Here is a 25,324-nt window from a genome sequence, read left to right as displayed (position 1 = left end):
AGGAAAACCAAGAGGTGCAGAAATGACCATTACAGCATTAGTATTTCCTATATTATTATTCACACGCTCTGATGTTAAGGAGTTCTACTCCACTTCCCCACCTGAAAAAAAATCAAATGCAAAACACAAGCAGAGGAGAGGAGTTTCACTTTCACTTTTACTTTCACAGCAGGAAGCAGCTTTAATACAGAACACTTGAGCTAAGCCACGGTCAGGCTCCTTCCTGTCTCCTTCTTGCTCAAACAGCAAATATTGTTTCATTTTCCAAACAACCCTCTGATGCTAAGGAGTTCTACTCCCCACTCCCCACCTCAAAATAAATATTTTCCAAATGCAAAACACAAGAGGAGGATTTTCAGTTCCAATTTTACTTTCATAGCAGCAAGCAGGGGATAGGATAGGGGAGACTTCTGTGGGGCAAGACTGAGGGAGAGAAGGGGAGAGGAGAGGCCGACTGTAACTACTCATTAATTTTCAAGCTGTAAGTATCGATTTATCAAGCCTGATCACATAGTTTCGTAGTGGAGCATGGGTATTCAGCTAGTAGGGAGACAGCTTTGGTCACATTGGTGGATGATCTCTGGAGGGCTCGGGACAGGGGTTATTCCTCTGCCCTGGTCCTCTTAGATCTCTCAGCGGCTTTTGATACCATCAACCATAGTATCCTGCTGCGCCGGTTGGGGAGCTTAGGAGTGGGGGGGCACCGTTCTTCGGTGGTTCTCATCCTATCTCTCCGACCGATCGCAGACGGTGTTGGCAGGGGGGCAGAGATCGACCGCAAAGTGCCTCATGTGTGGGGTGCCACAGGGGTCGGTTCTCTTGCCTCTCCTGTTCAACATCTATATGAAGCTGCTGGGCGAGGTCATCAGTGGTTTTGGGGTAAAATACCAGCTGTATGCTGATGATACTCAGCTGTACATTTCCACCCCTGACCATCCCAACGAAGCTGTCGAAGTGTTGTCCCGGTGTCTGGAGGCCATGCGGGTCTGGATGGGGAGAAACAGGCTCAAACTCAACCCCTCCAAGACGGAGTGGCTGTGGATGCCGGCATCCCGGTACAGTCAGCTGCAACCGCTGCTGACCGTTGGGGGCGAGTCATTGGCCCCAATGGAGAAGGTGCGCAATTTAGGCGTTCTCCTGGATGGGTGGTTGTCTTTTGAGGAACACCTGACGACCGTCTCCAGGAGAGCTTTTTACTAGGTACGCCTGGTTCTCCAGTTGCGCCCCTTCCTAGACCGGGATTCCCTGTGCACAGTCACTCATGCCCTTGTCACTTCTCACCTGGACTACTGCAATGCTCTCTACATGGGGCTTCCCTTGAAGAGCGCCCGGAGGCTCCAGTTGGTCCAGAATGCAGCTGTGCGGGTGATAGAGGGAGCTACTCGTGGCTCTCATATAACACCTCTCCTGCGCAAGCTGCACTGGCTGCCTGTGGTCTTCCGGGTGCACTTCAAGGTGTTGGTTACCACCTTTAAAGCGCTCCATGGCTTAGGACCGGGATACTTACGGGACTGTCTTCTGCTACCACTTGCCTCCCACCGACCGGTGTGCTCCCATAGATAGGGTCTCCTCAGGGTGCCATCAGCCAAACAATGCCGGCTGGCAGCCCCCAGGGCGAGAGCCTTCTCTGTGGGGGCACCTGCCCTCTGGAATGAGCTTCCCCCAGGACTTCGTCAACTTCCTGACCTCTGGACCTTCCGCCGCAAGCTGAAGACGTATTTATTCTTCTGTGCAGGACTGGTATAAAATGGGTTTTATTAGGATTTTAATGGGGTTTTTATGATGTTATGTATTTTATATTTGAATTATCAGCCAAATTGAATAAGCTTTTTAACTCTGATTTTATTGTATTGTATTTATGAATGTTATTTTTATCTGGCTGTAAACCGCCCTGAGTCCTTCGGGAGAAGGGCGGTATAGAAATTAAATTATTATTATTATTATTATTATTATTATTATTATTATTATTATTATTATTATTATTATTATTATTATTATTATTATTATTATTATTAAAACTGAATTGTCCAGGGCTTAGTACTTTTATGGATCTTTGGAGCTTGAATCAATCAAATTTGGGTATGGTTTAAACAGAACCTGTGACAAATAGTGATTTGCCCCCCCCCCCATTTAGATAGCATCTAATGAATATTAGATCTGAATTATCATTACTAACTGATGTTTCCATCCAGACTGATGTTCAATGGATTATTAGCCCATTACCATTCTTTCATTCTAATGATTGTACATAAATATGTTAGCCAGAAGGAACAGACTCCTCTTAATGTTTATTTTACAATAATTCTCTGATTATCCGAGTTTTTCATAGTGGTGGAAAAGAGACATGCTAAGGACATTCTAGTCTAACTGGAAGTGTCTGTGAATTGCTTCCATGCATGCAATTCTATTTTCACAGCAAGACATATGCCCGGCTGCATACAAATTTGCTATTCATGTACTAGATGTATTAAGGTCCCTCTGAATTGGAATAGATCCTGCATAAACACCCTTAGCTTTTAGTGCCTATAATCTATTGGGGTAAGCGACAGATGAAGTGACATTAAACGAACACAGAAGCCAAAGAGAGCAGAGACAGACTTGCTAGCTCTTGGGATGAGAGTCAGCAAATTGGCGGGTGAGAATAGACAGGGAGGCTCTGACACTCCACCCACCCACCTAAGTGGGTGAGTCAGTTCGATGGGGGAGAGGTGAATGAGGGATTTGGGAAGATTATTGTATTGGTTTTTTAGCTCCAGCTGAACTTTAGTTGGGTGTTGTATCTGGCACTGTTGGATTATGAAGGAGGCTAGGGAGACAGGGAGTGAGGATAATGGAAACAATGGAAAAGGAAAAGTATAGTAGAAAATGGGGGTGAGCAAATCCAATGTAAGAGAGGTTAGAAATTTGGCATCGTTCTATACTTCAGGTCACCTATACTATTTTATATTTTGAATCAGATATCCAAAATATTGAGTGCTCTAGGCTCATACCAATGCTTTTGAATATGAATATGAATATAGAATTTTATTGGCCAAGTGTGATTGGACACACAAGGAATTTGTCTTGGTGCATATGCTCTCAGTGTACATAAAAGAAAAGATACGTTCATCAAGGTACAACATTTACAACACAATTGATGATCAATATATCAATATAAATCATAAGGATTGCCAGCAACAAGTTATAGTCATACAGTCATAAGTGGAAAGAGATTGGTGATGGGAACTATGAAACGATTAATAGTGGTGCAGATTCAGTAAATAGTCTGACAGTGTTGAGGGAATTATTTGTTTAGCAGAGTGATGGCCTTCGGGAAAAAACTGTTCTTGTGTCTAGTTGTTCTGGTGTGCAGTGCTCTATAGCGTCGTTTTGAGGGTAGGAGTTGAAACAGTTTATGTCCAGGATGCGAGGGATCTGCAAATATTTTCACGGCCCTCTTCTTGATTCGTGCAGTATACAGGTCCTCAATGGAAGGCAAGTTGGTAGCAATTATTTTTTCTGCAGTTCTAATTATCCTCTGAAGTCTGTGTTTTTCTTGTTGGGTTGCAGAACCGAACCAGACAGTTATAGAGGTGCAAATGACAGACTCATTTGCAGACTCATGATCGCCCAGTCTCTTTGTAGTAAGTCTAATCTCATCTGCAATGAAGTTGAACACAAGAGGGCAGCCTTGATGTGTGCACCAAAATCTGGCAAGCTAATGAGAAAGCAGTATTCACTGAGCTCTGTTTGGCTAGGTTTTAAGTGGTACTTTAAAAAGTCATGACCTCTGGGTTGGTGCTTAAAAATCATGACCCTAAGACAGGAGTAGAAATTGCAGGAATTGGGAGGACTACTATTCTGCAAGTTGTTGAATGTTGAGGCCATACTTCTGAGGTTGGATCGGGGACTGAACAAGTTGGGGTTGCTGCTATTGTGCATCCCCCATGTGTACAACACCTTCTCTTTCCAACTGCTTGATCTCACTAGACAGGTGGTTATGGAATTACATACGCTATCTATGGTTCCTGGATGAGTTTAATCGCTGCTTTGTGAAATTATTCATTAATCCATTCTTGTTAAACTCTTAAGGAAATGTTGGGTGGAAAGACCTGATTTGTATAACTTGCAACTGTTTGCCTGACTACTTCATGGGAAAAAATATTAAAAAGCCAGGTAGATAGAATTTGATAAGGTGACAGAGGCATCTTCCAATGTTGGGGGGGGGGGGAGAAAGAGAGACTTTGAATTTGAGGAGATAGACAGGCCTCTTTGTGAGACGGCTCTGTCACAGGTAGATTAAACTCCTGCCTACCTACTTAATTAAGATGGCAAGTATAGGCACAGGTAGCTGAAGCCAGGTGATACGCAACATGGCTTTGAGGGAGGAGATAGTTTCAGCAGCTTTGAAGGAGGCATTTGCTAGTCCACCTGCTGTTCAAGAAACCTGACTAAATCCATTTTGACTTGTGAACTACCATCCTATCTCCAACCTTCCCTTTGGTGAGAAGGTTTTTGAGGATAAAAGTTATACAATTGCAAGGAGACATCAGGATTCAGGCAAAGGTTTAGGATGATAGAAACAGCCCTGGTTGTTTTCATGGACAACTTGAGATTTGGATGAAGGAATCTGGGTGGAAAGAGCTTGCCCATTCTTGACTTGCTGTCAGTGTTCTTCAGATATTTTGACCATGACATTCTAGACCATGTGACAGTACTGGGAGTTAGCACTATTTTATGGTTCTGCTCCTACCTGAATGGACAAGTCTAATCATTGGTGGTATTATGGGAGTCATTCTGTGCTTGGTTCTCTCCCCACTCTATAAAACCAGAAAGTCAAGATGAGGTATTATCAATATATTGATTATATACATTTGAGGCCAATAAAGGATACTAGAATCTCTTGATTAGACACCTGGAGTCTGTTCTAGTCCTTTTTCTAGGCATAGCTGACTTATTTTGAGCCAATTATTCTCTCAGAACACAAGCTACATTACAGGGTTGTTGTGAGGAAAATAGGAAAAAGAAATATTGAATATGATCTCATTGATCAAACCAAGGCAGAATAAAAATTAAATAAAAATGTCATTAGAAAACAAGCACAAAAAGAGGGAACTTGTCCCCCCTCTTCTCTTTTTCTAGTCCTCAGGCAACACAGAAAAGTGTAAAGCATGAAATTCAAATGTCATTTTTCATGCAATTGATTATTAAGGCAAAGGGACTCAGCATTTCCTGGGATCAACGACTGGAAAGATTTGGGCTTAAGAACTAAACTCAAATTGCTTTCTAAACAGGTTTACCCTCTCTGATTATTTGAATCATTTGGGGGAATAGGAAGCTTGGTGGTGCAATGGTTAGAAGGCAGTATTTCAGGCTAATTCTGTTGACTGCCACCAGTTCGATCCTGACCGGCTCAAGGTAGATTTGGCCTTCCAAACTTCCAAGGTTGGTAAAATGAGGACTCAGATTTTTGAGGGCAATATGCTGACTCTGTAAACTGTTTAGAGAGGGTTGTAAAACACTATGAATCAATATATAAGTCTAAGTACTAATGCTATTAAAGAAGACTACAAGTCCTATAGCGACAAACCCATTACTGTATCACATCATTCTACAAATACAACTGCATTATGAATAGTATTATTGCATGAATGAAGACAAATATACGTGTCCCAGGAAAATGTTGCAAGATCCAATCTGAGTATTATAAGTAGTCCTTGACTTACAACAGTTTAGTGACAAATCAAAATTACATTAGCACTTTAAAAAGTAACTTATGGCCATTTTTCACACTTATGACCATTGCAGCATTCCCATGGTCATGTAATTTCCATTTGGCTGCTTGACAACTGGTTCATATTTATGACAGTTGCAGTATCCCGGGGTCATGGGATCTCTTTTTGTGACCTTCTGATAAGCAAAGTCAAGGGGAAAGCCAAATTCACTTAACAAGTGTGTTACTAGTTTTAACAATTGCAGTAACTCACTAAACAAATATAGCAAGAAAAGTTGTACAATGGGGAAAAACTCATTTAACCAATTTCTCACTTAGTATCATAAATTTTGGGGTCAATTGTGGTTGTAAGTCAAGGACTTATCTGTGTCACATTTCCCATCTCCTTCCACTTATGACTGTAACTTTGTTGCTTGCATCCTTACGATTTATACTAATATTGTTTCCTGATTGCTTATCTGTAGCCTATGACTATCATTAAGTGTTGTATCATTAAGTGTTAAATTTGTATCCTTTGACTAGCATTAAGTGTTGTTAGTGTTGTACCTTGATGAAGGCATCTTTTCTTTTATGTACACCGAGAGCATATGCACCAAGACAAATTCCTTTTGTGTCCAATTACACTTGGCCAATAAAAATTCTATTCTATTCTATTCTATTCTATTCTATTCTATTCTATTCTATTCTTCCAAAACCTTACCATAACTAATAAATGGGGGGGGGAACAACATTCCTGTATAAATATATTTATATATTTCCTTCTCATTGAAATGTTTTATTTGTATCTTAATGGGTCCCTAGAAGGGCCCATATGATTTGTAATGATTTAATATTAAAAGCTGAGAATCACTGCTCTAGTGAAACCTTAGCAGTCGAGCAAGAAGCACTATGTGGGGGCTTAAATCTTGTATACTCAGCACTTTCATTTGCCTCATAACAGCAGAATTGTCAGAAAATAATGGGGTTACCTTGTCTTTGCTGCACGCATGGGAGTTTTATGCCTCAGCTGAGCAGCCTGGGGTGCCAGAAAGGTTTGAAACTTCTCCTGAGGATCTATTTCCCAGTGTCTTCTCTAGAGGTTGTAGAATGACTATATTCAGCCTGTCACTTCAGTTAAGACTTCAGGCTATCGCTCTGGCCTCTGGACTTGCCCTCTTCATTGCTTTCAGGTCACTTCTGACTTTTCCAGCAGCTTCAACATCTTACCAGATTCCCGCTTTGTGAACCTGAGAGATCTTACTTCTGCAGCTGAGTTTCTGCACACAAAGTTGGAGAAACTTCCTCATCTTTTAGGATCCCTAATACAAATCAGCCCCAAAGCAAACATGGGTAAACGCTATTTAAAAGCAATTAAAAGCACAAATGAATGCTTATAATGTTATACTACAAGCAGCTGGGGAGGGAGAGGTATTTTTTGGCAAAACCACAAATCATTTTTAATTATAATTAATCTCCAAGCCACCATGGCTTTATTTGTGATGTTGAAAAATAGATAAATTACTTTTATGTGCTTAAATGCAATTTGTTTAGCCTCCAAAGCACACACATAGACAACACTCCAATTTCTGGTGAAGAACTTATGATGTGTTGTTGGGATATTAGGATTTTGAACAAAGACAGTGAAGACTAATATCAATACACTGTGTCATATGCATTAAGAGATGCTCATAAAAACTGAGAAGCAGAAGAATATTATTTTTCAAAAACCAAGCATAATTTTTTTTAATGTTATTTTTCAAAAACTGAAGCCACATTCAATTGTTGCCTCCTTTATGCTATTTTCAGTATTTTTGACTGATCAGTTTTAAAGGAGGGGGCTTATGTGATAGAAGTAAGAAATGGATACGTTAGCAGTAGACGACTGAATAATAAAACTAAAATGATCAATTTGGACACGTGGAAATTAAAAGAATTGTGAGCAGAATTTTTTTTTCAGGTTTGTCCAAGCAACACACAGCAGCTTGGACCGATTAGATTGATTGCCTTGAGATAATTCCAAAGGTCAGATTACTATTTTAAGAGAAGTTGATTGATTTAATGTAGAAGTTCCCATTAAACATTATTAATAAGACTATATTCCTGGTTCCACCAGAGATTCTAATTATCCCAAACTACTGACCAGCCAAATGCATCTACTTTTCTTGCCTCTTCATTAGCTAAAAAGGAATTTCAAATACTTTGAAGTTAATCTTGACAACTTTAAAATAATCTTCCTTTGTTATAACTTTCTGCATCAGTTTAAAAGCCAAACTTAAAACTTTCTGAAAACCATGAAGGAAGCAAAGGACGGAGAGCTTGTAAAAATCAACACAATTTCATGTAAGAATGTAATCTGATGATTGAATATTTGTTCCATTATCTCTCCACTGTGGAGTAACAGTTCCTAGGTCCATAAAACATTAATGACAAGATCCTTGAGCACTAGATAATGTGACTATAGGAATGTGTGAAAAATAGAAAGTTAATTCTTATTAGATTCCTGAAGTAATTCAGAGAGGAAAACTATTTTAATATAGATTTGTATGGAAAAAATAGTTAATGAGCTAGAGGAAACAGTGAAAAGTAAAGAGAGTTGAAAGGGGATTTATTTTGGCTTCTGTGGCAATCTTGTCTTGTTGGATGAACAGCAGATATCCACCTCTATACAATGCATAAGGAAACAAATATATAGTTTAAAAATGGGAGTTTTGAGTTACTAGATTATATGTTTAGTTTGGAGTCTAATCTTTTGTAGGATATAAACTTTAATTGGATCTAAACCTAGCCCAGTTACAAATATAGTTTCAGTATAGCTTTTGTTTACATATTACTCCGAGTACTACAAATACATAGAAAAAGTAACAATTACAAAGAAATATTACTAGACATGTGCAGTTAACTGGGATGAGAAGGAAATTCTCAACACCTAATCTTTCAGTAATGGTCCAATATAAAGATGAATAAATTTTGAATCAGACAAGCATCTAAGCCGAGTAGCTGTGACTTCTTTTTTTTTTTAATTACAAGCTTTATTGTCCTACTTTCCAGCTTAATACTGATCAGTTGAATTTTTAAAAAAAATTGAAAAAACTAAAAAACTAAAAATTGTGTTTAATCATTTAATCAATTCATAATTTTAAAAGGCCTTAGGGTTACACTATTTAAGATGCAAAAATACAGACAACCGCTCCAGACTGCTGCAAAAAGAGTTTTCTGTATACATTTATTGTCATTTAGTAGTCAATTTGGATTTTTATAACCTGCATATGGTAGTTCTACTTTAAGATGAATTGCAAATGAGGTCTCTCAGGATTTGAAACAATATGTTTTTCCTTATCCTGAAAAAGTTTCAAACTTTTAATTAGCGGTTACTATTAATTTATTTAACATGAGCTTCCACAATTAAAAAGCTTTAAGGCTGCTACAGAAATCCTAGTTATGTTGGGAATGTTAGGAACTACAGTCACAGCACTAGTAGAGGCAACCCACCGTTTAAATGTGCTTTCTTTGGCATCTTAAAAGGTCTTAATAAGAAATAACCAGAATATGTAATAATTCAAACAATTCAAAAATAAATAAAGTCGCAATAGCACTTAGACTTACATACCGCTTCTTAGTGCTTTACAGCCCTCGCTAAGGAGTTTACAAAGTCAGAATATTTCCCCCAACAACCTGGGTCCTCATTTTACTGACCTCAGAAGGATGGAAGGTTGGGTCAATTGAGTTGGTGAGAATCAAACTTCTGGCAGTCAACAGAATTAGCCTGCAATACTGCATTCTATGTAATAAATAATAAAACCATATACAGATATTTTCTGTTCGAGGTAATTTTTGTGTATATTTTACCATGCAAAGCTCTTAAAAGCCAAACTCCAGAGAAAATGCTGCTAGAGCTATTGAATAACCTTCACATTTTTTAAAATGAAAACAAATATATCGACCAAGTTAGAAGCAAATCAGATATCCACTTCACCAACACATGTTGATAATAACATTAGGTAGGTATTTCCAGTTTTTAATATCTGCATAAAATACAGAGAGCATTAGCCTCCAAACAGTCTAATGCACTGGGGGAAGAGCATAACAGAAGTTAATTGGCAAATCTGTCTATGAAAAAAAAAGTGAAGATGAGCATATGAGGACAATAGCCAAACAAGATATTTAGAAGCTTCACGTTGCAAAGTAACATGGTAGTATTTCAGGGAATGAAAAGATGACTCCTTGCTATTTACATATTAGGTATACAGTAAATTTATTAGACAAAGAAACAACACATTGGGCTTTAGTTAGAAATAGTTCTAAAGAGGCTAAAATGCACAGTCAACTTGGTTTTCAAATCCAGAATTTATTTCTCTTAATCCAATGAGCTAATTTAAGCCTCAACTTTTGAAGACATAGAATGTACATCAATTAATCTGTAGATACATCGTTTGGAAACACTTTCCATGGAAGCAATTATAACACTCCTGTAAAGTCACAGGTATTTAATTTCAAAGAGCAATGGCCTTTTTATTAGAATGTATGGGTTACAAATCTAATCTTTAACAATGTAAGTATTAGAATCTTAAAATTAAACAATATTAATTAGGTTTTTTTAAGGAAGGTAGCACAATCTAATAGGAATGCAAAATGGTGTAGCAAACCCCTTGGAATTGCTAGAAATACATAAACCATAATATAGTTGCCATACATTAAAATAAAATGGTGAGGCATTAACTTTATGAAATTATGATTATCTTTCTTAAGATCAATGCAATCCTCAAGAGGCAATTCTCTGACAAAATAAAATAAATAATTAATCTTGCTCCAGGATAAAAGTAACCCTTAGTTTGCACCTTCTGAGAAAAAAATGTGGAAGTAAATGGAAGAAAACACTAAATTCCCTAGGATATAAAATACAAGGCAGTTTCTGGAGAAGTTCCTGGGTAGACCAAGCATACTAAAAACTGCTGCAGTGTACAGACAGCAACACATCTTAAACTTTTTTTTTTCTGGGCAATTCATAATCCTGCTAAGCTCCTAAACTTAAAAATAGTTTAATAAACATACAACACTGAGTTTACTTTGGCAGTTTTCTTTTTGACTCATTTATGGGATGATTTAACACTATTGTACCCTGCTTCACCATTTTCTGTTACACTTCAGTAAAAGGGTTTATTTAACTTGGTCAGACAACTTTAAAAAAGGAAGGGAGAGGAGAAAGAGACTTTGAAACATGACCTACCCAAAAATGATTAAGAATTAAGCCTTAAGAAAGGTCTATTGATCTACAGATTTCCTGATGAGCTTTGGGCTAACTATTCCATTTAAGAAATGAATAGCCTTTGTTAAATAAACTGGCTTAGAAAAACAGTGAGATTAAGCTATATAACCATCCTGTCCAAATTCTATCACGGATCTGTCACTGTATATAGCACATGGGGCTTAGAAAAAAATTAATAGAAAACAAAGAAGCACTGATAATCCTTTGTAAAGATTAAGTAGAAAGAGTAGAAAAAGCAACCTAAAAGTTGAAAAAGGGAGGTGGGAATCATCGTGCTTTGGTTCTCCCTCTTAACCTACATATCCACGCAATTTTCTTATCTAGGAGAACAGACTTAATTCCTAACACCTTTATCTACGTCTTTGGTAGTGCAAGAACCTGCTCTAACAATCTTAGGCTTGATTCTCTACAAAATCTAGCCTCCTTCACTTTAGTTTGCAACTGCAAATATGTTGGAAAAAATGTTACTGACACCAATGTCTTAGCACCACAAAACACCATGGTTATCAGCAGAAAGTCAGACAACAGTGTGGAAGGGTCAATTTCTTATTTGAGTCTATCGCCTGGCTTTACAGTAAGAAGACTGTAGAACCCTTATCCTTCTTTTCCACCCATTTCACAGCAATAGCTAATAATACTATTCACTGCCAGCCATTATTATCTGCTACCAGCATTCATTAGATCTCATTTTCTAAACAATGTTAGTGAGAATTAAACCAAGTTTGCTAGACAGCTCCAGTCCCACAATGAACACAGGAGTAATAAAATGTTCTCATTGCAGGTAGAATTTCTCACAAAGGTTGCTCATGATGTTGAGTTGAGATATAACTTCTAGGCATCTCTAATGCTTCAGATTCTTGCTTTGAACAAGCAGGAGCACAGACAGGGCTTTTAAAGCAGCTGTATCTTTTTTTGTGCGGCAGATGCAACAAAGCCATATGAGCCTGGAAAAGTTCCATAGTACAGTGCAATTTTAGTTAATTCCATTATAAAATACGATGAATGTTAGATGGAAACATATTTAATGCTGAGAACCTAAGTGCTTCTTAAAAATGGAAGGCCTTTACTGATAATCATTTTATGATTTTATCACAACACTGTTTCAGCAACCTAAAATTTTTTGTTTTTTTGTTTTTTTACTGTTTAAGAAGCATTTGTAGTTCTGCAATCAGAACCGAATCTAAGTGATAAGGTTTGGAAAGAATAATTAAATTTATACATGAAATAATATTTAAGCAACCATATCAGAATTGACACAGATGTTTTTCACCTCCTAAAGATGCTTACCTGCACTTTTTTTAAAGCTACTGGCACACCATCCAACAAGCATGTAGCTCTGTAGACTTCACTAAACTGTCCACGGCCAATCTTCTTTTCTATCCGAAAATTGGCTAAAGTATTGTAGCCCATGTCAGGTCGTAAGGCTTTCTGCAATCCGAGAAACAAAAACAAACAAACTTTCTTTTATTTCCAGTGGAGCCAGGTGTTCTGAATATTAACCCCAGAAAAATAAATGTGGGAGGAGATATTCATAAAAAGATAAACTTGCATGTAGTGGCAGGAACAAGGAAATGCTCTTTTATTGGCAGCTATATTGAAGTAGGTGCTTGAAAAACACAGTGTTTGTTCCGAGTTTGAAGTGTTCACTTGAGAAATGGGAATATTATACAAACTTGAGATAATGTATCTAATTTTAAAAATGAATTCTAAGTGTCAGTAATTTCCCACTTAAAGATCTACAATTCCAGCTATCTTTTTAAAACTGACAAACACGTCTGTTAACAATGAAAGGTTTGATACTTGCAAACCAGTTCAATTGAAGAAACTAGCTTTGGTCTTCAAAATCCTAAGAATCCAGGATTATGGTTTTGAACAGGGAAGCAGGGAAAGGGAGTACAAGTTCCAAATCAATCGTGGAGTTCACTGGATAACCTCAAGTCAGTCTCTTTCAGCCCATTTATGTTACAAGGCTGCTCAAGTATTTGGTAAAAATGTTAGCCAATACAATAAGGTGCCATATGAAGTAGTAAGCTCTCATTAATTAGAGTTCTTTAAACTAAAGTTATGACATCATGTTTAAAAACCGTTCTAGTGGTTCCTGCACTAAGCAAGGGGTTTGCCTCTAAAGTCCTTTTCAACTTTATGATTTGATGAAGGACAACATGGAACTTAAAGGTGCCTCTTGATCTTTTCAGTTACCATTCTTTGCTATTTATCATGCTGGGTGAGCTATTGCTATTTGCCATGTTGGGTGGGCTTAATGGAGACAGAACTCATAGATAGGCAGACAGACAGACAGACAGACAGGCACGTGCACACACACACACACACACACATACTTGGTCTGTTGTGTGGATGTTTGGGTGGTTAAGGGGTAGGGAATTTGTGGTGGTGGTGAGGTTATGTTGTTGGACCTGGTCTTTGGGTGTTAAGTGAATTTCATTGTATGGGTATATTGTGTATACACGTACAATGACAATAAAGTTATTATTATTTTTATATTATTGTTGTTATTATCATTATATATATGTGTGTGTGCGCGCGCAGTATACACATACATACACACAGGTGCAAATTGAAAGGAACACATATATGTATGTTTGTCTATCGATCAGTTTAATATTGTTCATATAGGTCTTACATTCAGAAGACAAGTTTCCTTTGGGCTACAGCAGATGAAGAAGAAAATATGAAGGAGACATAAAACTCAGCATAGTGTTTCATTACTCGAGAGAAAAACGAAACCTTTAACTCATTGCTGATACAAATATATGGAAGAATATGTACTGAACCAAAATCATAACCTGTGTGAAAACATTACAAAAGAGATCACTTTTGTTAGAAAATTGTTATTTGTCTAACTAGTTAGCCAGGCAATATATAAACCAACTATGTATGTTTGCAGTAAGAAAGGTATTATATTGCTTTAAGGCTGTGCTGCCTCATCATGCATCTGATTGGCTGAGCTCTGTAGCCAATGTATATAAGGAAAGCTAAATTATGGCCTGTGGGGACTCTACGGCATTGTTACCTGTTGATATGCTGCAACCGTATATTTGAGCTCTATGCATAATCATTGCTTGATCATGGCTATTTACAATATTTACTGACTGTTGTGTATTGAACTCTGGTTTGATTGAACCTAAAGAACCTAAAAAAGATCTGGTTTGTTGTGAAGTCTACGTTTGGTAAGAAGACTTGGTATTTGTAATATCCCTGGACTGGCTTTATATGTGTATGACCTGGATTGTTTTGGACTATGATTTTGCTTTTTCCCTAAAAGTAAAGTAAATATCAAACCTCAGTTTGTCTGTGTAGTAACTGTTACTGTCCACAACCAGTCTCAGTCATTTTCATGCATAGAGTACTCTGCTCCATAGTCCACAACCTTGGTTGTGAGCCCAGATTACCCTTAACAAATTTAGTAATCCTTACTGTACTGCTTTAAACAAAATCAAGAAGATAAGCACAATATTAGAATCTACAGTTTTCCTCCACTCCCATTCTTGATGTTCTCTTACAATTTACTATTTAAACAGACACACGCTTGCTTCATACACAGCTGATATTTTATATATACAAGGCAGGATACAGGTAATAGTCCTGTTCTATTATACTGTATAATGTTTGTACATTGAAGTTTTACAGATTTCTCCACTAAATACCATAGGCCAAGTTGAAATAACAACAACAACAACAACAAAAATCTGGAGGAGAACAACAACTTTCTTATTTCTAGAGTTTATATTGATTTTCAAAAAAAAAAGTGTACCAATTCAAAACGATTTGGGAACAAAAATACTCCCTTTAAAATTTCAATGGCTACTAAAAATCAACTTAGACTTTTGAATCATTGGTTACTCAGCCCCACAATCAAAAATATTCACCAGATGAAGCAGAGTCCAGACATAGAGCTGCTTTGATAGGAATAGCAGTGTACCAATTCAGGAAAAAAAAAAATTCCAAGTGCAGGTTTAATGAGTTCAGCCTTAGCAGTTAGAGAAAAACATTCAAAGTTGGGGAGCTCTCTCTTATTATTCAAATGCTCGGGCTACAGAGAAACGGGATGTAGCTTCATTAGGTTTGGAGTATTTCTGTGGTTGTTTAACCAGCATATATTTCAAAATTGGAATAGCGAATTGCATCTTCCGTCTGCACAGCAACTTGACAAACATTAGCATGAACTACTAAGGCAGTGTGACAGCCGCATGCTGAGAGCAAAGTCTCCCTAATGTGTTTTGGCATGCAGGTTTGTAATCACACATTTACATATGCAATGACCTACATTTGCATGTCAGATCACACACTGTCTGGCTTTATTAAGACCGGGCACCTCTCTGTGTTTGGCGGCCAGAGTGGCGAGAGAGGGCCAGAGGGTGGTGGGTTTTTTTGGCAGTTGAGAGATGAACTGCCACTGAGAATTAGACTGAGATAGCCTGAGCATTAGACACTTCATTAGAGGTAATCTGTTTAACAGTGGGCACTGTATGTAAACTTCACAGCCCATTTGCAGCATCTTCTCTGCCCACCCAACCCCAGTGGTCTTCCTTCAAAGGGCAGTGTGGCTGACTGACAGCTTGTCTCATCTGCTCCCTTGTTCTGTCATACAATTCAGACACAGAGACCTGACATGAGAAGCAACATAGCTGCACATCTCCAACTATATAGCGGGACTCCCTCCCAGACATAAAGGAATTTGGAAAAGGAATAAACTCATGGATAATAATAGGGCCATCAGTTGGTCACAGAACATATTATATAGCATTAATTAGACTGCATTGCAACCAGGCATATTTCTTTTTAAGTGGCAGTATGTTCTATAGTATCTAACAAGGGGATTTTGATTTTTTTTTCCCCAAATAAAGCAGAAATTCATATACTGGACTAAAATGACCTATTTTAAAACTCATTCCGGTGTTCAAAATAAATCCATAGTTTGTGAGATGAGAGTTACAAGAACAGACTCTCATTCTCCTTGCCACTTTTGACATCAATTCTTCCCTCCTTTCCTTTGTCAGAATACAGTATGATTTGCCTGGCACTGCAAACAAAGTCCATAAAAGAGACGAAAATTTGCAAAATGCCATCCGAAGTGTAATCAAACAAGCACCCCACCGCATAACAAGCAGCACGTATTTTCACACTATACATATAGGGAGGAAAACATAAACCACCCTGTAAAATTTATTTTCAGTCCAAATTGGACTACCGTACTTTGTTGAATTTGGTGCCTGTCAACAGCCTTTCCACTCCTTACTAAAGAACTGCAGCTATAGATCAGGTTTCAACATTTTAATTAAATGGCTGCATTCCACCACAATGGAGATCCATTCTTCCAACAATAGCAGGGCCAAACACTTTTATGAATCCTTGAAAACGATGCTTGCAAAAGAGAAAGAAAAGCACATTCTTGCTAATGATTTCCAAAATCCAAGAGGCAACTTTGCTTTGTTAACCATTACTTTCAATTATTTATAGCTGCACTATTTTGTACTGACTTAACGTTCTATGGACCTAACACAGTACATTTTCTCTTCTAGGACAATAGAAAAGTCCCTCGGGACTATGAAAAAACACTGAAGGGATACCACTTATATTAGCACATTATCTAAAAATCACCTTGCACACTGCCTTTCTCCTCATTACACTATTTTTGCTGCTCTGATTCTTTATATTCCGGAGTCTTTATTTTTATCTCTGGTATTATTCAAGCACGATACAGGTCTTTTTTCAGTCAGCTTAGGTGCCAACATCTGTCTGATGCAAACCCTGTCACAAATCAGAGAGCAAGGAGAGTCTTCAAATTTATGATTTAACGTTATGCTCTGCAGCAAAAGCCACAAGGCCACATCATCCCTTGCAGATGTTTAATCACACTCTCCCCCTCCAGAGATTATGACTGCAACTGTATATTAAGCTAGTTTTTCCTTCATTGCATTTATCTTCATCAGTCCTGAAGCACTTTAAAGAACTGTCCTGTTCAAAACAAAAGATATACTCTTGAAGATTAGATTGTTGAAAAATAAAATTTCTATGTCACTTTCAATATGAGGGGTAGACGGTCAGGTGCTGGCAGAAATACTCACTTGCAAGCGCAACCTGAAGGTAGAAATGTTTTTGTTACATTACGTTCAACAATTTCAACCCATTTGCGCATTTCTATTCTTCTCAAAATACAATAATCCCGAAGGTTTGAAGCAGTTCTGGAGCCTGGCTGAATACTGAGAACATATCATTAGAAACCAAAATGCCTTCGGAAAAAAATGCAGATTTTATTGCAAGTAACAAAATCTGTTCCTATCCACTTTAGCAGGTAGGCAATAGGTTCAGCTATAGGAATATGTTGGAGGATTTTTCCTTTAAAAAAATTTGAAAAAGAGAGGCTAGACATAGAATAAGATTGGGTTATACAAATTGTGATTTAAGGTTTTTCCTTGGAAACACCATTGTGGCAAAAATCCCTTTTCTCCATAACCTGGTTCTTCCAGGGATAAACTGTTAGCTTTATAAGAGTTTATCCAGGGATAAACAGTTAGCTTTACAGATTGAGCTGAAAATCATCAATCTCCAGCCCCATCTTACTATAATTTTTCTGCTTAATTTGATAGTATACTCACAGACAATGCTCAGCTAGATGAGAATCTTCACTGCAGACAAGACTGAATTCTTGCCAACAGATAGACAGCCCACTATTATGTAAAGGTATCAGGGACTTGGTATTTTCTCAACGGGCTTTGTCCTACTGCCCTTCCAAATAAACTTAAAGTTAATTTAAAAGATCTGTATGGTCACCCAATCTTAGAATACAAATCTGGGCCGCTCACAACAACAATGTATTTGTCACCTCCCTTAGTGACCTTGGACAACTGTGATATATTTCCAAAGAACTCCTCTCTTGCCTGAGAACCATCAAGTCCCATCTCATGAGCACAGATCTTACATTATGGACATTTTTGCTGGAGCTGCAGTATAGATAAAGTCACTACATCCAAAGAAATTAATTGCTTAATTTTTCATCCAAAATAAAAAAAATAAAAGAATATAGCATGGGAGATTTAATTTTAAGGCACGGAAATACTTCTCGAAAATGTAAAAATTGTGTAATTTCTGTTAAGGTGATTGTTAATTTCAGGAGAATTATTTAAATTTGGCTTCAAAAAATAAAAGTTTATCAAAAGTTATACTTTTACAATGATCAGTTTTAGTTATATAATCCTTGCAGGGATCTCTGTATTGGATGAATTACAATTTTGATATAAGGCTTCAATTTTGCAGTGCTCTTTTCTTCTCTTCTTTTCTCTTCTCTTCTCTTCCCTTCCCTTCCCTTCCCTTCCCTTCCCTTCCCTTCCCTTCCCTTTCCGCTTTCCTTTCCTTTCTGCTTTCCTTTTATTTTTATTTTTTGACAGTGCTCTTCATTGCCCCATTTCAACCCTGTCCATGTTCCCCCATTCATGTTTCCACTGGTTACAGAAAAGGGAATCAGAATCAGATTCTGGAATAGATAATAACATTGCATTCAAAACACCTTTCAGTCTCTATACGATATTGGTTCTTTTAATATTAATGTACTCCCGACTTGACTGCTTCTATTAGATCATCTAGATTATCTTACCTGTGGTTGAAACTGAGGCACAGGAGGACCTGGCACACCGTGTGATTGTTCATCCATTATTCCAAATCGCAAAATCCTTTTCAATGACCTGTAATAAAACAGGATACAATGAAAACAGATTTTTACTTGCATTTCTATGAGACACTTTACAGGGTTAACGTGAGCAAAGGATTATAATCGTAGTACTGATAAAAGAGGAAACCACAGAAAAAATAGTGAAGTCAATGTGTCAGTGTGTTTACATACAGGGAGAGCAAGTTCAGTCAGCCAAAGAAACATCAAGTGATCTTTTGTATGTAACCTTTAGCCCAAGCTTGTATTTAAATATCTGTGCCCTTTTCTTTCTTTTTCTTTTCATTTCATTTTCTACAGATGAAAAGTTGGTGGCTCACAATGTCATCTATATAATCTTTTTGGAACTACAGAGACATCTGCAGGATCCAAGGCATTCCTCACAACAATTAAACTAACATTGTACTATACATACAATATTATAACATACATACAAGCGCATTCAGAAAGTATTCAGCCCCCCCCCCTCATTTTTGTCAATTTTGTTATGCGATACTTGGCATAAGTAGTCAGCCCCTTCATTCAGTACTTTGTTGAAGCACCTCTGGCAGCAATTACAGCCCTTGGGTCGTTTGGGGTATGATGCGACAAGCTTTGCACACCTGGATTGGGGGATTTTCTGCCATTCTTCCTCGCAAATCCTCTCAAGCTCAGTCAGGTTGGATGGCGACTGTCAGTGGACAGCCATTTTCAGGTCCCTCCAGAGATGTTCAATAGGGTTCAATTCAGGGCTCTGGCTGGTCCACTCTAGGACATTCACAGAGTTGTTCCTAAGCCACTCCAGTGCTGTCTTGGTTGTGTGCATAGGATCCTTGTCATGTTAGAAAGTGAACCTTCAGCCCAGGCTGGGGTCCTAAGCCCTATAAATAGGTTTTCACTGAGAATATCCCTGTACTTTGCTCCATTCAGCTTTCCCTCAACCCTGACTAGTCTCCCCTGAAAAACACCTCCACAGCATGATGCTGTCACCACCATGCTTCACTGCTGGGATGATATTGGGCAGGTGATGAGCGGTTCCTGGTTTCCTCCAGACATAACATTTAAAATTGAGGCCAAACAGTTCAATCTTGGTTTCATCAGACCAGAGAATCTTGTTCTTCACAGTCTGAGAGTCCTTCAGGTGCTTTTTTGCAAACTCCAAGCGGGCTTTCATGTGTTTTGCACTGAGGAGAGGCTTCAATCTAGCCCAGTGGTTCTCAACCTTTATAGTGCTGCGACCCCTTTAATACAATTCCCCACGATGTGGCGACCCCAACCGTAAAATTATTTTCATTTTGAATTTATCGCGTCTGAAGCCGTATTGGCTAGCAATCTGAACTGCTTGTGATTGCCTTGAGAACAGAGGCATTAAAGCGGAGACTCCTCCCCTATTAAGTTTATCGCGCCTGAAGCCAGATTAGGCTAGCAATTGGGAGTGATTGCAGCTGGCTTGAGAGGGAGACATCAGAGCAAAGATTTCTCTCTTTTTTAATTCATCGCACCTGAAGCCGAATTTGGCTAGTGATTTGAAGAGCCTGCAGCTGGCTTGTGGAGTCAACCATTGGGGCGCGATTCTTCGACTCGCAAGTATACTTCCCATATTTCCGATGGTCTTAGGCGACCCCTGGCAAATCATCATTCGACCCCCAACAGGGTCCCGACCCACAGGTTGAGAACCACTGATCTAGCTACTCTGCCATGAAGCCCAGATCAATGGAGAGCTGCAGTGATGGTTGTCCTTCTAGAACTCTGTCCCATCTCCACACAGGATCTCTGGAACTCAGTCAGAGTGACTATCAGGTTCTTGGTCACCTCTCATACTAAAGCCCTTCTCTCCTGATTGCTCAGTTTGACTGGGTGACAAGCTTGTAGAAGAATCCTGGTTGTGCCAAATTTCTTCCATTTGAGAATTATGGTGGCCGCTGTGCTCTCAGTGCAGCAGAAATTTTATCTTCCCATATCTGTTTCTTGGACTAATCCTTTTCTCTGAGCTCTGCAGGCAGTTCCTTTAACCTCATGGCTTTTGCTCTGCTACACCATACAATGCATTGTTAGCTGTGAGGCCTTCTACAGATAGATGTGCGTCTTTCCAAATCATGTCCAATCAATTTAATTTGCCACAAGTTGACTCCAATCAAGGTGTAGAAACATGTTAGCAACTATCAAGAGAAAAATGGGAAGCACCTGAGCTAAATTTTAAGTGTTGTTGCAAAGGGTCTGAATACTTATGCCAATGTAATATTTCCGCTTTTTTCTTTTTAATAAATTTACAGAAGTTTCTAAAATTCTGTTTTTACTTTGTCATTGTGGGGTCCTAAGTACAGATTAATGAGAGAAAAAGTTCCAGAGAATATTTTTATTGCTAGAGAAGCCCTGTAAACATACTAGAAATAAGAGTTCAAGTCTATTAATTCTCATTCATAAATAAATGAGATCCTCTCAAAAGTAAGCAGACATGTAATTCTGCTTAACAAACTTTCTGAGGTAAATCCAGTGTAATCTGTAAACCTCCACGTGTAAATCCCAGAAGGGTGAGTTAGTACTATCAATGATACACTTCTAAGCAACTGTATGTAGGACTGCAGATTTGGATGCAACTTTTCCTGAGACATGTGACTGTAAAATAATAAAAGGTTAAGTATATATACAGATTTGCCCAGATTTAAATCATGTGGACGGATTCCCAGAGGAGCAGGATTTCTTCAGTTTCTCCTACTTCCAGAACCCCCAAAGGCATTAAACATTTAGATCAGCTTGACAGTTGGTCCAAATATATTTCTTCCCACTGGAAGCAGTAAGAGGAAATATTTTTCCCAAATAAGAAAAAAGGCAGTGGCAATGTTTTTATCCTGCCAGTCTTGTTACCAAATGGGCATCTGAAGCTTTTGGAGAAGGATTTGAGAGTTCTGTTCAAACAATAAGAACATTCTGCCAGTAGCAGCATGAAATGACAATTTATAAAAGGCACATTTTAAAAACCATAAAGATCATTCCTTATTATCCATTTGTTCAAGAAGAAGCTAAGATTAAATGTCAGCATTGAGTAAAGTGGAAAAAAAAATGAGTACATTTTACTAGTTACGTTTTTTTTCCCCCCTCAAAAGTATCAGGTCATACAGATCTGAAGTAACTTGAAATGTGAAAACACTATGGAACATATACGATACAAAAAAATGTTGCAAAGAATGGTAACAACAGAAACACATTTCTACAGTTCCTTGTTAAAAGGCAAGCCAGAAATCCAAATATATTGGATGCAGAAACACTGAACAAATCTATCCAACAGAACAATATCACATAGCAGAATTACTAACATAATAGTTGCACTTTTAAGACTGAAAGCTTCTTTTTAAGGTGTTATAAATAATGTAAGTTAAACTACAGTGCAAATAATCTTTCCTACACATTTTTTCACCAACATCTCTATTTGCACCTTTTAATTCTTAAACTGGCTGGTTCTCCACACAATGGTCCCTAAGCCTTCGCATTCTGCTTGAAACCTTAACAGAAAACTGTTCCACAGTAGTTATTTCCTTCTGCTTTTAATCTCAAAATAATTGTAACTGATGCAAACAGCACACATCTTAATAACAACCTCTACACTTAAGACCAGTGTCTGTGTGTGAGAGAGATAGAGAGAGAGGGAGGGAAGAAGGGAGGGGGAGAGGGACGGAGGGGGAGGGGGAGAGGGGATGGAAATATGAATCTTGGGGTTTCTTAGAAAGATTAGATATTATGATTCATAACATTTTCCTTGAAGACACTATCCATCTTCCCTCCACTATGTTCAATAGAGTTGCTTTCAAAAAAAAAAACCCATTCATTTTCACCGATTTAGACCAATGTCTGTTCTGGAGAGAGAGAGAGAGGTCTTGTTTGAACTTGATGTGCTGAAAAACAACTCTTAGAACACATTTCAGAATGTTCTACAGACTAAAAGAATTCCATTAATTTTAGAGGCAGAGAAACTTTATTAAAATATATGATTATAAACCAAACAGAAGTTAAAAATACATTATATTCCATCCGACTTTAAAAAGAAAAAACTATTAATGCCTCCACAAAATATACCAATCAGGTCCAGAAACTTCTAATGGACATAATGATGGATATAAACATCAGCATTCATTCTAGAGATTTCCCAGTTCTGGTAGCATATAACTGTCATATGAGAGCAGCCTAGATAGCTGTAATTAGAGGGGAGATTAATTCTGCCCTCCAAAAATGATAGATACGGTATTTCAGAAGCAGGTGTGCTACTGCCTCAATTTCAAAGTCTGAGCAGAGACACCAATGCTCTTCATATGGAATACTATTGTATCTTTCTATCAGGACCACCTAGTTAAGAGCATCCAAATGTGATAATATAAAGGTCCTTGTGCGAGACAATACCAATAAATGATACAGATAACGGGGGACTGTAAAATGGGACTCTGTTAACATTGTAGCAGAAGTGAAAAATGATTATTTGGGGGGGGGGGGGTTCTCTGCTTGACTTCTTTCCAGATTTCAACCAGGCATAGCATGGCTGGGGGGGTGGGGGGTGAACCATGCCATCCATTATTTGTTTCTTCCAACAAGACTGGTATCTGTCAGGACTTGCTGGGTAGTAATTCATCTCCAAAAAATTTGTTTAAGCTAATACTTCAATTAGCTCAGACAAGAGAAAGGCACAGATTGGGTAAACTCTACAGTTTACAGAAGTCAACAAAATACTGGCCTGTTTTCTTACTTGCTCTAAACAAAAGCAATTTCAAGCAATGCTAGTGCACTTCCCCAGCCATTTACTAGGACATAATATCTCAATCTAAACTGAATAAAATATATATTTGTAAGGGGTGGAGGAGATGAGTAGCAGCTCATCTGGCTAAGTTGGCCTGAAAATTTAACTCTCCCTTGAAAATGCCTTTAAAAGTAAACATTTCTCCAAACGTAGTTCAGCTGGTTTATACACACTGATCAATTTAATGCTCCAGGAAATTTGATCACGAATGTCATTTCCTTTTAATTCCTTAAGTAAAGGGCCTGAGAATTTTGGAAGAGGTCTAACTAACAACCGGAAGTTTTCTCCTCCTCCTCCTCCTGTCTCCCCCACACGCTATTGTTGACAAAACACAAACTATTTTGGATTCGTTGGCGATTCTCCGCAAGATACAACGTGTATTTTTTTCCCCCAGTGCAACACTTTCAAAACTGCATAGAGCTCAGAAGTCAAATTCCCACGGCCTTCAGCTGGATCCGTTCCTGGATAAACGAATCTAGGCTTGCAAAATCTGGCACCACATTCATGGGGGAGCGGGGGGGGGAACCATCTCTCTGATAAGGCTGGGTTCAACACCAAAAACGGTCTGCGGCCCTAAGGCTTTGCTTTAAGAGGACCATAAGGGGCGTGCATAAGCGCACAAACGTGCCTACCGTTCCTGTCCTATTGTTTTTCTTTTCTTCTTCCTATATATATATATGCTTATACCTCCTAACGTTTACTCATATATATGTTTATATACTATATAATCTTTTTGTATGATGTTGTGACAAAATAAATAAATAAATAAATAAATAAATAAATAAATAAATAAATAAATAAATAAATAAATAAATAAATAAATAAATAAAAACCAGGATGGGGAGCAAGAACCAAATTCGGGCTGGGATGCATTCCCACTGAGAAACTCCGCCTCCAGCAAAATTGGGGAGGATACCCCTCCGCGTGCTTTCCTAACCACTTTACCTCCTAGCTACTAACTACTTAATAATAATTCTTATTAATCGGCTGCCCGTTCTCGTTTTCTTGCAAAACCCCAAACCAACCCCAGCCCGGCACTCTTTCTCGCTTTTCAAGCTACCGTCCCAGCCGGCTGCACAGTCTCAGGAAGTCCTTATTGAAAAGTGCTGCCGATTGGCGACACTAGGGGCTTGAAAGAAGGAAGAGAGGAGACAGAACGGCAAAGAGAGCCGCTTCCACCACCACCACCACTTTCCAGCCAGAAAGAAAACGAGCCCACAGACCCACCCACCCCTCCCGACGGCCACCACGTGAGCCAGGAAAGCCGGGCCACCGTCTCGGAAAAAGGCAAGCGAAGAGAACAACTACCTACCGCCCGAAGAGCGGCGAAGGGAGGCAGCGGGGACGAGTCGCAGAAGGAGGAGTCGGGGAGGCTCAGCAAGAGCGCACGCGCCACGGGATGCCCGGGACTCGCGCGCTGGGTCGGCCCGGGAGTGGCGTTTGGGGAGGGGCGACGGGGAGGGGAGGGGAGGGTAGGAGGCTAAAAATTCCCCGGCCCCGGGTTGGAAGCTACGGAACCAGAAGCGTTTCGAGGGCCGGAAAGTTCTTCGCGTGAAGAACTGAACTTTGTTTTTTGCTCTGAAAGAGACGCCCTCATAAATTGTAGCCGCCCGGCCCTGCGCTTTTTTTTTTATTTTCCCCCGGATATCCCTTCTTAAAGCACGGCCGTGGTGTTGATTTCCTTTTCGGAGCCTAAAATGTGTAGGAGTCGTTACTAATTCGGAATTTCTCGTGAATGCTTCTCCGGAGGGAGACGGAGGGGTTCCGCTTGCGGAGCTGCGCTAAGATGATTGAATTTGGAAGCTTCCACCGAGCGGGAAGTTGGATTGGATGACCTAATATGACCTCTTCCAGTTTCTGCTTGTATACAAATGAAAATTGGAAAGGTCTTCAGTCAAACCTGGGCCTTCAACAATTACGGTT

General features: G+C 38.8%; 1 protein-coding gene across 1 annotated transcript in view; it reads right to left on the bottom strand.

Moving 5' to 3' along the window:
- NEK7 (NIMA related kinase 7) overlaps positions 1-24,844 on the bottom strand; it is a 74,371-nt gene extending 49,527 nt beyond the window's left edge. Inside the window, exons 1-3 of the mRNA XM_058175487.1 lie at positions 24,714-24,844; positions 18,568-18,655; positions 12,243-12,383 (exon numbers count right to left, since the gene is read on the bottom strand). Of these exons, the coding sequence (XP_058031470.1) occupies positions 12,243-12,383; positions 18,568-18,624 (198 nt within the window). The 5' untranslated portion in view covers positions 18,625-18,655; positions 24,714-24,844. The remainder of the gene's footprint in view (positions 1-12,242; positions 12,384-18,567; positions 18,656-24,713) is intronic.
- Positions 24,845-25,324: the final 480 nt, after the last annotated feature.

The sequence above is a fragment of the Ahaetulla prasina genome, chromosome 3 (assembly GCF_028640845.1).
Source record: "Ahaetulla prasina isolate Xishuangbanna chromosome 3, ASM2864084v1, whole genome shotgun sequence".
Taxonomy (NCBI): domain Eukaryota; kingdom Metazoa; phylum Chordata; class Lepidosauria; order Squamata; family Colubridae; genus Ahaetulla; species Ahaetulla prasina.
The sequence above is the reverse complement of the archived record's forward strand: the minus strand, read 5'-3'. Positions and strand labels throughout refer to the sequence as shown.